We start from the raw sequence: 14,366 nt of genomic DNA on the forward strand, positions 1-14,366 counted from the left end.
AGGATGGTCTTAGGCGACCCCTGTGAAAGGGTCGTTTGACCGCCAAAGGGGTTGCGACCCACAGGTTGAGAACCGCTCCTTTAGAGTGTAAATAAAATGTGCTGAAAATCCAAGATGAGCTCTGCTTTTAACTGATAGAAATTAAAAAATGGAAACATCTTAGTGGGCATAGAATCCAACACTTCATGTTAGAGATGAAGAAATGAAGACTTGCTTAAGGTCATAAGGCAAATGCCTGTAAGACATGGGCTTGGCCCTCAGAGTTCCTCACTACCACAGTCTGCCTCCGTGTATGACAGAGTGTTGTGGAGCAGTGAAGGGCAGTGAGCAGGGCCAGGCACTGTGTCCCCATCACTGTTTGATTTCTCCTATGTTCCACAGGCTATGCATTCAGTGAAGACGGTGAATATTTTGCCTATGGTCTGAGTGCCAGTGGCTCCGACTGGGTGACAATCAAGTTTATGAAAGTCGATGGTGCTAAAGAGCTTCCAGATGTGCTCGAAAGAGTCAAGTTCAGCTGTATGGCCTGGACCCATGATGGGAAGGGAATGTTCTACAACTCTTACCCCCAACAAGATGGAAAAAGTGATGGTACGTTAAGACTTAGGTGAAAGCACCTTTTTTTATGAAATAGAAGTGTGACTCCCATAACTTTAAAAGAAAAACTAATCCCTAACAGTTTGGGCTAGAGCAAGCATGTCTAACTTGTGGCCCACAGCAAATATTTTTGGGACCCAGCCAATATAACAGTATGTAAGAAATGTTTTAATAAAAATTCCGTAACTTAATTTTTACAATATCCTGTTATACATAATCTATCTATATATATAAAAGGCTAAGTGACCGACCGTCCGACCCACTGACTGACCAGCGGGTACATATGATGTGCACTGGCAATTTAAAAATAAACATTGACTCACCCTTGTGTGATTCATGTAAAGCTCTCACTGGCACCAATCCCATGTGTGTTTCGATCTGTCATTGTCGAGCATGAATTTAGTTGTTTTAGTTGACATTCACCGTGAACCACATCACGATTTATTCATCAACCGTCCGATCGGCCAGTACATATGATGCGCAATGGAAATTTAAAAATAAACATTGACTCGCACATGTGTGATACATATAAAGTTCTCACTGGTACCAATCTCACGCATGTCTTAATTTTATAATGCTATATTATATATACTATTGACGTAATTTTTTGTAGTAACGTAATTACCGCATGAATCATTCTTCTAATTAATTTCCTTCCAATGTGCATGAATTCGTGCACCAAGCCTCTAGTATGTGTGGTGTGTGTGTGTGTGTGTGTGTGTGTGTGTATGTGTGTGTATGTGTGTGTGTGTGTATATATATATATACACACACACACATATATATGCCTAAGTGACCGAACGACCAGTCAACCAGTCGCTATGACACGCACTGACCACCAGGGGGCAGATGCTCAACACAGGAGCTGTCCCCTGGTGGTCAGTGTGCTCCCACAGCCAGTCGGCCAACCTCCCACAACCCCGGCCCCTGCCCCAGCCAGCTGGCCTGATAGCCCCCATCAGGGTGGCCAACCTCCCGCAGCCCCTCCCCCTGGCTGATCAGCCCCAATGGCTGGCCAGACTGAGGGACCCCACTCATGCACGAATTCGTGCACTGGGCCTCTAGTTATTAATAATGAACTACAACGTTCGCTAATGACAGATTACTATAATCGTGTTGCATTCATTTCCCTTACGCACTTTACGTGCAGGCGCACCATTTCTCTCCACTAATACTAGCAGCAAATATTTTAGCAACCGATTGCCACATTATTAGTCTTGGACTGACTTGTTTGGTGTGTACAACAGGAAATATTTAGCTTTCGAAGAACAAGAACAATAGGTTTATTTGCATTACACCTATTAATTTGTGCAGTTATTCAGTGCCTAGTAAGTTAATGTTCAAGAAAAAATATTAATTTTTATTAAAATGTTCTATTTATGTTAATGATTACTCATTTATTTCAGCCCTTTGTGTTCAGCATGTCTATCAAAATAAACCTATATTTCTATGAAAATGGAAGTTTTTTTTTGCGGCCCACATAAACTTAAACCATGTTTATTTGGCCTGTGTTAGCCTTTGAGTTTAACATGCTTTGTCTAGAGTAGCTGTGGGCAAACTACGGCCCACGGGCCGGATCCGGCCCGTTTGAAATGAATAAAACTAAAAAAAAAAAAGACCGTACCGTACCCTTTATGTAATGATGTTTACTTTGAATTTATATTAGTTCACACAAGCACTCCATCCATGCTTTTGTTCCGGCCCTCCGGTCCAGTTTAAGAACTCATTGTGGCCCTCGAGTCAAAAAGTTTGCCCACCCCTGGAATAGAGCCAGGATTCCTCAAAGAACGTTGTGCCACGTAACTTTGTTGTGTAAGAGATCACCCCGAACCTCAGTGGTTTAGAACAATGACCATTTATTTCGCTTGAGTCTATGGGTTGTCCAGGCAGTTCTTCTGGGCTTAGCTGAGTTCATCATGTGTCTGTCTGTGGTCAGCTGCAGGTCAGTTGGCTTGACTCTTTTACATGTCTGGGGCCTCGGCTCTGCTCCACGTGGTCTCTCACCCTCTAGCAGGCTAATTTGCATGGCAGCTCAGCAGGATTCCAAGAGGGAGAGCTGAAAGGCACAACTTCTTAGGTGCCTGGGCTTGCTACTGTCATACTGTCACTTCCCTGCATTCTGTTTACCATCCCCTATTCAAGGGGATACTGGGAACTGTGAAAAATTGAGGCCACTATTGCAATCAGTCTTTCACAAATGTGTTCTATGTCCCAGGGGGTTCATAGAGAAGATGGATTTTTTTCATAAAACCAACTTATTTAATGATGTTGAGTGATTATAAAATTTTTCTGCTGCAATCATCATTGATCTTTTCCCCGGGTCAGAAGTTACAGTCTCCTGTTGGCTGCATTTGTCTTGACACTTTTCTTCTTGTTAACTTCCCATACACACCTATTCTTCTCCTCTTCAGTTTCACAAAGATCCTGTTGTGTTCAGTGGTCCCTCTTTCTTTCCCCCTTCACTCCTCATCTTCCCAGACAGGAAGGGTCCTGTGCCTTATACCTTGCTGGTACAGGCTGTCAGCATCAGCGTCTTTATGCCACTCCATATTCCACTCGAGGTATAGCGTTCTCATGTTTCTTGGCTGGTCTTGACGGGTGGGTTTTACGGTCCCTTTGTTAGAGATGTGGAGCTGGGATGCAGAGTCTCGGGTACCTTTTTCAGAGCCTGGGCCTGGCAAGTGCTTGTTGTCCGCACATGTTGTCCCGTTATCACAGAGGTCCTCAAACTTTTTAAACAGGGGGCCAGTTCACTGTCCCTCAGACATTCCACACATGCGCACTGTGGGCCCGGGACAAGTCGGCTGCTAAGCAGGACAGGAGCGGCGGCAAAAACACCCGGCGGGCCGGATAAATGTTTTCAGTGGGCCGCATGTGGCCCGTGGGCCGTAGTTTGAGGACCCCTGCCTTTTCATGACCTGCTGTATCTTTAGTTATACTCTCCTTTCTGTCTATCGCCCCCCCTCCCTGTTGAATTGGGAATAAGGCTTAACACTTTTCATTTCTTTTGGCTATGTTTACCGTCTGCTGCCTTTGATTATACTACTCATTACCTTTCTCTGAATTCACCAGGGATCTACAAGAGGAGCTAAGAGGTTTTTAAATCAAGAATGTTGGCTAAAGAAAGACCTCTGTGTCTGTATTGAGAGTGCCAGTGGGCTAGAAATTGTTGGCTATTTCCAAGTTCTGGGAGATCAAAAGAGCATGTAACTGGCCATTTCTTGTTAGAGAACAATGTTATGAAGTTAACTTGTGAAAAACATGAAAATTTTCAGTTACCCTCCACTTTCAGTGGCAGCCATAGTAATTGCGATTGAACTAAGAAAGCCAGTCCCTCCCAGCTGTCAGTTGCTGGCCTCTTGTCCAGAGAACCTCAGCAGCCACTTAGGGTGAGTGCTGGAGCCCGTGCAGAAACGCTGAGTGGTTCTGACTGCGCACTTCTTACCAGTGTTCCCAGAAAGCCCTGGGAAAGTCACCAAGTGCTCTAAGGTGGTGGTGGGTTTTTTTTTTCCATTAAATTTGCTGGGGTGACGTTGGGTAATAGGATCATAGAGCTTTCAAGTGTACACTTCTATGACATAAGATCTGAATATTACACTGTGGTATTATCTTTTTCTTCATTGTTCCGAAAGCTTGGTACATTTTCAGAATAAAATAAAAATAGTCCAGTCTTAAAACAGCCTCAAAGAATCAGCAGATATGTTGTGAGTTACTTCCAGATGATACTCAACTGATTCTTAACTTCTTTTTTTTTTTTTAATAGTTCGCTTTTAGAGCCGTTTTAGGTTCACAGCAAAATTGAGCTCGAAGTACAGAGATTTCCCATACATCCCCTGCCCCCACACATGCATAGCCTCCCCCATTATCAGCATCTCCACCACAGTGGTACAGTTGATGAGCCTACATGGACACATCATAATCACCCCAGAGCAATTATTTACGTTAGACTTCAGGTTATGGTGTTACATTCCAGGGGTTCACACAAATTCGTAACGATATGTATCCACCATTGTGGTATTATACCAGGGTAGTTTCACTTGCCTGATAATCCTCTGTTCCGCCTCTTCATCCTCCCTCCCTCCTAACCCCTGGCAACCACTGATCTTGCCATCTCTGTAGTTTTGCCTTTTGCAGAATGCCTTTAGTTGACATCGACTATCTACCCTTTTCAGATTGGCTTCTTTCACTTAGTCATATGCATTTAAAATTGCTCCATGTCTTTTCATGGCTTGATAGTTTATTTCTTTTTAGTGCTTAATATTCTATTGTCTAGATGTAGCACGGTTTATTTATGCACTCACCTAAAACATCTTGGTTGCTTCCAAGTTTTGGCAATTATGAATAAAGCAGTTATAAACATTTGTGTGCAGGTTTTTGCATCAACATAAATAAGTTTTCAACTCCTTTGGGTAAATACCAAGGAGTGTGATGATTGCATCATGTGGTAGAGGTATGTTTAGGTTTGAAAGAAACTGCCGAACTGTCTTGCAAAGTGGCTGTGCCATCTTGCACTCCCACCAGCAGTGAATGAGAGTTCCTATTGCTCCACATCCTCATCAGCATTTGGTGTCATCCATGCTCTGGATTGTGGCCATTCTGATAATGATATCTCGGTTTTATTTGCGTTTTCTTGATGACCTATGATGTGGAACATCTTTGCATATGCTTATTTGCCATCTCTTACTGTCTGTTAAGGTCTTGGGCCCATTTTTTTAATCAGGTGGTTTTTCCCCTCATTGTTGAGTTTTAGTAATTCTCTGTGTATTTGGGATGACAGTCCTTTATCAGATATGTTTTTTGCAAATATTTTCTCCCACTTTGTGGCTTGTCTTTTCATTTCTTTGACAGTATCTTTCACAGAGCAGATGGCTCTAATTCAGGGGTGGGCAAACTTTTTGACTCGGGGGCCGCAATGGGTTCTTAAACTGGACTCAGAAGAAGGAGCTGCGGCTGTGTTTCCCGACGTTGCCATGTTAACACTGCTGCTGGTGAAGGAGCAGAGGGGAGAGCAAGAGAACCCTCCGCTCTTTCGGCTCCGCGGGCCGGATAGAACAGCTGAACGGGCCGGATCCAGCCCACGGGCCGTAGTTTGCCCACGGCTGCTTTGAATGAAGTTCAGCTTCTCAGTTCTTTCTTTCATGAATTGTGCCTTTGGTGTGTATCCAAAAAGTCACCACCAAACCCACGGTCACCTAGGTTTCTCCTGTGTTGTTGTCTAGGATATTTATGGTTTTGCATGTAGAGTTAGGGCTGTGGTCCATTTTGAGTCCATGTTTGTGAAGTGTGTCCGGTCTGTGTGTAGATTGTTTTACATGTGGATATCCACTGTTTGTTGAAAAAAATTATCTTTTCTCTATTGTATAACTGTTGCTCTTTTAGCAAAGATCAGTTGACTGTATTATGTGGGTCTGTTTCTGGGCTGTCTACTCTATTCCATTTATCTGTTTGTCTGTTTTTGCCAATGGCACCAATGTCTTGATTACTTACACTAAGTCTTGAAGTCAGATAATGTCAGTCCTCCAATATTGTGTTGGCTGTTGTTGTTTTGTTTTTGCTTCTCCACATAAACTTTAGAATCAGTTTGTCAATATCCACAAAATAACTTGCTGGGATTTTGACTGGGATTGGATCTAATCTAAAGGTCAAGTTGAGAAGAACTGACAATATTGAGTCTTCCTGACCACAAACATGAAGTATCTCCCCATTTATTTAGCTCTTCTTTGATTTCTTTCATCAAAGTTTTTATAGTTTTCCTCCTCTAGATCTCATACGTATTTTGTTAGATTTATACCTAGGTATTCCTTTTGAGGGTACTAATGTAAGTGGTATTGTGTGTTTGGTTTGAAATTCCGTTTGCTCATTGCTGGTATATAGAAAAGCGATTAGCTTTTATGTAATAACCTCATATCCTACAACCAGGTACGTGACTTGGATTCTAGCAGAGTACAGAGTGGGGGGAATAGATTCTCTTAAAATTGCGCACTGCGCTTCAGTCTACATTGTTAACTCTTCCAGGCACAGAGACGTCCAGCAACCTCCACCAGAAGCTCTGCTACCATGTCTTGGGGACTGATCAGTCAGAAGATATTTTGTGTGCTGAGTTTCCTGATGAGCCCAAATGGATGGGTGGAGCTGAGGTATTGTACTGTTGTGAAATTTTACCCAAAAAGACCATGTCCCATGGATTGTATATGTAAATATCTTTGTTCCGTGATGACCTTTATGAATGCTAGAAGTCCTTTGAGGGACTAGTCTTTTTGTTAAAAAATTGGCATTCAAAATTATTCTTAATAATGAAGTTGATGATAAACCTTTTAACAACATAAAAATCTTAATACTAAAAGTTATTCATGCTTATGGTAAAAAATGTATAAGTACAGAATAACGTAAAGTGAAACATGAACATTGTGAAACTCAGAATCCTCCTTAGAGGTGAGGAGAGTATCCTTCTAAACATTTTCCTTTCATATGCAAGTGAGAATGTAGAGAGTGTGTGTTTTCCTGTTTTATACAGTTGTGCTCTTTGTGTAGATGGTTTACTTGTTTTTACACTAAAATATGTATTCTTTAGATATCTTCCTGTTTTATTTTTTTTAATGTGTTTTTGTTGATTTCAGAGAGAGAGATAGAAACATCAGTGGTGAGAGAGAATCATTGGTCGGCTGCCTCCTGCACACTCTCTACTGGGGATTGAGCCTGAAACCCAGGCATGTACCCTGACCAGGAATCAAACCGGGACCTCTTTGTGCATGGTATCAGCGCTCAACCTCTGAGCCACGCCAGCTGGGCGATTCCTTCCCATCTTATAGATAGATAGTTCATACATTCCTTAGGGATCTTGATAATAACCAACCTCTATTGAAGTGATACATATTTGAAGTTACTGGCCTAGATTTTATTCTGTATCTTGATAATCAATTGAAAAAGCTTAGAGTAAGAATTTACTATTGTGAGTTGACTTCTGGGGACTAAGAAATATTTTTTTAAAGAAAGAAAAACAGGCCTGGCTAGGTGGGTCAGTTGGTTCGGGTATCGTCCCGTATACCAAAAGGTTTTGGGTCGATTTCTGGTCAGGGAACATACCCAGGTTGCGGGTTCAATGCCCTTTTAGGGCACATATGGGAGGCAATTGATTGATGTTTCTCTTTCACATTGACGTTTCTCTGTCTCTCTTTCTCTAAAATCAATAAACATATCCTCAGGTAAGGATTTTTTAAAAAAGAAAGAAAAACATTCTGAATGTCTTAATATAAGTAGACTATCATTCCATTTTTACGTGGGAATGAGGAATCCACTAGAGACATTTTAGCTCATTGAGCCGTTTAGCTCTTCTCTGAGAAATGATTAAAAATTTGGTAAGAAAAGGACATTTTAAATTTGAACTTCTGCTCATGGTTCTGGTTCATTGGGGCAAAGAGTAGGAATCCATGGTATTTTAGTTCATGTGGGTTGATATACCTTATTCCAAATTTCCCCTTTATTTCTTTATTTTGTTTCTCTAGACTAAGGCTTGTCACACTTTTGCCCTTAGGCCAAATCTGACCTGCTGCTAGTTTTTGTAAATAAATTTTTGTTGGAACAGCACATCTCTTTGTTTACGTAGTGTCTGTGACTACAGTCAACCTCCAGCACCAGAGTTCAGTAGTTGCCACAGAAGGCCACAAGGCCCACAAAGGTTTACAGAAAAACTTTGCCAGACTTTAATACACTGTGTTAAAAATGAATCTATAGGACTTATATTTTATTACCTGAAACTCTGCCCTTTTGTAATGATTTTTCTTTTCTACCTAATTCCCTACCCTACAAGCTTTGCTTGTATAGTTACTATTGCCATATTTCTCACATATTTGTTTTTAATGGCTCTTCTGACTCTATTTGTATGTTCCCACTAAATTTTCTTCTTATATCAGCTTTTCTTCATACCTAAGGCTTCTCCTTACTCTGGATATGTATTTATTTAAAAAATAGTATAGATTTTAACTTTCATCTGAGTGAAACAATTAGGGAGACAAAATATGCTACCAAAACAACCTAAAAACATTAGGTCATGTGCTTCTCTTTACCTTTATTTGGGGGGAAACCTAAAATAACATATTTTAGTAATCAAGTTTTATTCCTTCTGGACTCATCATAAATTCAAAAACATGCTGTTGTGGAGAAATTTCTTCCTTCCAGGCTAATAATTTCATGGAACCAGGCCTGTTTTAATCAAAGTAAAATTATTTGGTTGATACAATAACAGGAACACTAAAAATAAATGCCAGAATAGCAGTATATTTTAGCAAATTGGTGTAAAAGAAAACAGTTTAACTGGAATACATGCAACTGTGGTTGCTCAGATCTCTTTGTTAGCACTTGGTTGAAGCAACTAGTTTTTGTTCAATACTTTTTGAAGTCATGATAAATATACATAAAATAAAGCTTGCTAGTTTATTCATTGTATGTATAATATGGCAATAGGTATGTTAACACTGTGTGCAACCATCAGCACTATTCACCTCCAGTAGTTTCTTCATCTTGCAAAATTGAAACTGTTCCCATTAAGCAATAAATCCCCACCCACCTCCTCTCCGATCCCTGGTAACCACCTGCTCCTTTCTGTCTCCATCTATTTGACTACTCTAGGTGCCTCATATAAATGTCGTCATAGAGTCTTTGTCCTTTTGTGTCTGGCTGTGTCACTTAGCATGATATTAAGGCTTGTCCATGCCATAGCATATGTCAGAATTCCCTCCTTTTTAAAGTTGGATAATATTTCATCAGTGTATGTACCACATTTTGTTGATGCATTCATTCGTCGATGGACATGGGAATTGTTCTAGTAGCATTGTTATGAATAATGCTGCTATGAGCAGCAGTTTTGTAAAATAACAGGGGCGATACATCACATAAACATTTAACATCTGTATATCCCATTCTGCTAGCTAGGCAACTGAAAAGAAAACCAGATTTAAGTAGTTCAGTGATCCTTCTAGCATTCATTCAATAGATGTTCACTCTACATAACTTGACTAATGAAGTCTTTGCCACAACCTTGAGAAGCAGTGATCAATCCCATTGCATGGACAAAATAGGATACCTGCCGGGGCGGTTACCATGCAAGTCCGTGGCTGGAACTGCCTGCTGGGTATGTGCGGCCTCTGTATCTTCTTAACATCCATCGTCTGTGTCTCTGCTCAGAGGAAGAGGCCACACAAAACGACAGCAATGACTGTTTAAAGAATGGCAGTAAGTGAGGAGATGCATCTTTACTGAACAGAAATAATAATTGAAGTTGTTTCTTTTAAAAAAAGTGCTACAGGGACAAAGTGGGACCTGAGGGACTTGATATTGGATCAGGACCCTAATCAGTGAATAGTGCGAAGAAAGTCTGTAAGACTTAGGCAGGTCAGGCTGACATAGGTGAGTGTCCCCGTCCTCCCTCACCCTGCTGTGTGTGATCATTCTGAGCTGAGAGGACCTTCTTGCTGCATAGAGGATCTCTCTGTCATTTCAACATGAACACTATAGTTCTGTAGGTATAAGCCTTCAGAAGCCTGAGGCCCCTCCTAAATTGATGATCCAGTATCAGGTCGGAAAAATCTAAATCAAGGGAAAAAAAATATTGATGTGGGAGTTTCTTATACCTGGCAAAGGAGTGTGATAAAGCCAGGGGGATCCAAGAGGCTGGTGTGCTGTTGACTGTCTAGACCAGCGTCACCCATGATTGGTGTATGGATGAGCAATCAGGACATGGGTTGGAAATGAAGCAAACAGTTTCCTAACAGCCTTTATTTAGTGACCCACATCCTAGAGAAAAGCAGTAGTCCTGTACATAACCATGCACCAAATACATGTGTCGCAATTGCTGCTTCTATTTTTCAGGCAGTTGCTTTTAGGATCATCATTTTGAACCTGGTATTTCATGAACACATTTAACAGTATCTCTGAGTGGAGAGCCCGTGTTACAGTGATGGTGGTGTACTGCAGCAGAAATCAGGAGAATTTTGTTCTAGTCCTACCTCGTGGCCATAGGCAAGTCACCTCATCCCTGCAAGCCTTGTTTCCTTTGGGGCTCTTCAGCCCTGAAAGTCTGTGATGGGAGGATATATCACAGCATCTCATAGACCCTGCAGCAGGCTTCTGGGATGAGAACGTAGCTGCTGGATTTGAGATCACGGGGATGTGGAGTGCCGGTGTTGTGGGTGCAGTGCGAGGCGCTCATGGGCGGGGGCCGAGCGTGTGGGTGTATGTGATTCTCCGGCTTGCTGCCGCCCTCCTCCCTTTGGCTGTTGCAATCAGGCTCACCGGGGAATTCCCTTTGTGTCCTAGTTGCTGTTTCCTCATGACTCAGCTCCTCTTTCGCAGATGTCTCCCGCTTTCCTGCATTGGACAGGTCTTTGTGACCTTGGACAAGTCTCTAAGCTACTGTCAGGAGGCAGCCTTTACTCTTCCCATTGATGCTGATGACCCATCTCTCCCCAGGACGACCACCTTCCACCTGGCAGAACCCATGACCTTCAGGCCACTTTTGGCTAAAGTTCCGTTGCAGTCTAAAACCAGATATCAACTCCAGTTTGCATGCTGCTGCCCTCTCCCCAGCTCAGGTTTGAGGAGCACATGGGATAGGGACTATTTAATTCCTCCCCTTGTTTGTTTATCTGTTTGGTTGTTTTTCCATACAAAGATGTGGACATGAATAGTCATAGCAACCAAACTGGATATAACCCAGATGTCCACTGAAAGGTACATGAGTGAACAAATTGTGGTATATCTCTGCAATGGAATACTACTCAGCAGTAAAAAGGAATGGCCTGTTTACATACCTAACAACATGTGGATAAATCTCAAAATAATTATTAATGCTCAGTGGAAGAAGCTGGGAGAGAAAGTACACAGTGTCAGATTCCATTTATATAAAACTCTAGAAAATGCAAACTAGTATGTAGTGATGTTGACGGATCAGTGGTTGCTTGGGGACTGGCAGGGAGGGAAGATGAAGGGACAGGCAGAAACTCGGGGGTGATGAGACTGGAACTTGGAAATGACGTTTTACAGGTGGGGACATCCTGAGCAATGGCCGGACCCCCATGCCTCCCTCCCCTCTGGAATTCGCCCTGGCTTTTGGTCTTCAGTGTTGATGCAGGGAGGAGGCGGCAGAGAAGGGGGACAGGATTTTTGCTCATCGGGAGCTGTTTGTTGATTGATTCTGGCTACTCAGCAGGCCACCAGCTCTTAGGCATCCTTCAGTAGTGAGATTCCCTCAATTCTGGGAACCTCTGCGCTTTGCCGTTCCCTGATGCGGGTTATAAACTTTCTGGTGGACCTTTCTGTGTTTTTACATTTGTCCCTCTGAGCTTCTCCCAGTCGGGCTCCCCTGAGAGTTGTGCCTCTCGGGCGCCTCCTGCCCCTGCCCCCTCCCTTTTCAGCAGGGACCTTTCAGGTGACTGGAGGCCAGCTACCTTGTCGGTGCCTCTTGGTCCAGGGAAAGCCACATCCATGGGTTCTCCATGGAAATGCAGGCAGTGTTCACCACTGCCCTCCTCCCACCAGCCTCGCCTCTCAGGCCCTCCCAGCAGCACCCTCATGACCCTGGGGTAACACACAACAGATATCTAGCATTCAGCTTGGAAGAACAGTGGCCTCAGTTGTTATTTAATAGTGACCCTGAGGCTTTCGTTGCAGGGCAGTGATTATGGAAAGATAGAAATTGTCATTTTAGAAGGTTCTCTTGGACAGAAAAGAAAAGAAAAACTATTTAAAATGATTTGTAGAGCATTGTGGCACGCGCGCGCGCGCACACACACACACACACACACACACACACAAAGAAATCAAGCATTTTGAGGCGCTTTCCCAGCAGATGGTGCTCTAGAATGAAGATTCTGAAAATGTATTCAGTCCCTTTAGAAAAGACCAGGGAGAAAATAGCCTGCCTCTCTCTGATGATCTAGCTGAATCTTATTTTGTGAACTTAATTCCATTATACTTAATTCTATTCTACCAATTTTTTGGTACAGAGGTAATCCTAATTTTTAATATTCATTAAATGTCTATAAGCCATTTTCATGTGTTCACTTGTGACCCTTAGAGTTAATATGTACATGTTTGTTCACATTTGTATATATTAACATATATTAACACGTAAAAGCATTGCCTGATGCTTGCCTCCCCATAGGCACTCATGAATGTTAATTTTCTTACTCTCCCCTGCTGAGGTTCATGCACAGAAGACCTTCTGGGCCTGGTGTGCACCCAGCCTCGCCTACAGAACATACGTGCTCAGAAACGTGCAGATGTTCCTCGGGGAACTCTGCCTCACCTCCCCTCACTCATTGGATGGTTTTCACTTGGAATAGTAATTGCTCAGCAGCCTTCTCCATGGTCAGGACAGTTCATGCATTTATTCCCCAAATACCTAGTAAGTCCTTGCTTTGTGTCCACTACTGTGCGGGGACCCAGTGATACTCAGGAGCAAAGAGCAGAGCACTGGCCCTTATGGAGGATGTTTCTGTCATGGTAACCCATTCTATTTCAGTATTTTTATATAATACAGAGTCTGGGGGCTCATGGCAGAATTTCCCCCATGTTTGGTTTGTGTGTCATTTTAAACACACCATTGTCCTCTTGACTTAACTTCAGTAATTGAGCCTGAGACTGCCAGCAGGAACATCTCAGCAGCACACCTGGGAAGGCAGAACAGTCAGGAAGCCAGACTGAAGAGCTGGGTGTGGGTAAAGTTAGAGGCATGCTGCTCTGTATCTATATACCAATATATAACAGGCTAATATGGTAAGTGTCCAACCGGTCGCTATGACGCGCACTGATCACCAGGGAGCAGACATTCAACACAGGAGCTACCATGACGTACACTGGCCATTTACAGAGAAACAGCACCGCGGACCTGGCGCTCACAAAGCAACACTCGGCTTCCCCCAAAGTGGGACACAGGCCCCGCCACAACCCCAGAGTGATAGCCCACCAAATCACAGCTGATGCTGCTGAGACTCCATGGCGCAAAATGAGGCCCACAGCCCAGCCCAGAAATGGTCGCTGTAGGTGCTGGGTAATGACATGGCAACGCCCGGCTTCCTATCCTTAGCCTTGACTAGCCTCCTTGAAGTTTCTTCAGCCCAGGAACATGACTTGCTTTATAGCCAGGTGCAAACATTTCACACGTTAACCAAATATCTGTGAAGTGTAACCAAATGTCTGTGAAGCGTTTTCCCGTGCCTCATCTCATTTGATCCCCACAGAAGTCCTGGAGTAGGTAGATGGGAGACTCGGTGGAATCCTATTTTCTTTTCATTAGCAGAAAACAGAGATTTAGAAACCTTTGAAACTTGACCCGACTGAAAAGAAGTAAGAAATGGTGGACCTTGAAAATGACTTCAGGTTTTCTCACTGCGCAGAATATAGTCAAACACTGCTGCAGTTAAATATTTTACCCTTTGTTCTCCCTGCATGATCTACAATAATCTGCTTCATGTTGATATTTACTGCTGTGTTACTGACAGTTTCCTGAAAGAGAAGTTGGGGTGCTTCACTGGGCAGGAAAAAAAATAGCTAAATCAGAAAGCAGGTCTAATTAAGCAAAAAATAAATAGATAAATATATATATATCTATATATCTATATATATATATATATATAGATATATAGATATATATATATATCTCGCTTGCGCCAGTTGCATGCATGTGTTTCCATCTGTCATTGTCGATTGTGAATTTGGTTGACACTTCTATTATAGAAAACAGGCGAATAGCGATATTAAAATATTTCTTCTAA

General features: G+C 42.5%; 1 protein-coding gene across 2 annotated transcripts in view; it reads left to right on the plus strand.

Annotated features, from left to right (window-relative positions):
- LOC118660081 (prolyl endopeptidase) overlaps positions 1–14,366 on the plus strand; it is a 110,801-nt gene that overhangs the window by 26,699 nt on the left and 69,736 nt on the right. For both annotated transcript variants that reach the window (XM_036317135.1, XM_036317134.1), the window contains exons 5-6: positions 382–591; positions 6,613–6,734. In XM_036317135.1, the coding sequence (XP_036173028.1) occupies positions 382–591; positions 6,613–6,734 (332 nt within the window). The remainder of the gene's footprint in view (positions 1–381; positions 592–6,612; positions 6,735–14,366) is intronic.

This window comes from Myotis myotis, unplaced genomic scaffold (assembly GCF_014108235.1).
Source record: "Myotis myotis isolate mMyoMyo1 unplaced genomic scaffold, mMyoMyo1.p scaffold_m19_p_7, whole genome shotgun sequence".
NCBI classification, from domain to species: Eukaryota; Metazoa; Chordata; class Mammalia; order Chiroptera; family Vespertilionidae; genus Myotis; species Myotis myotis.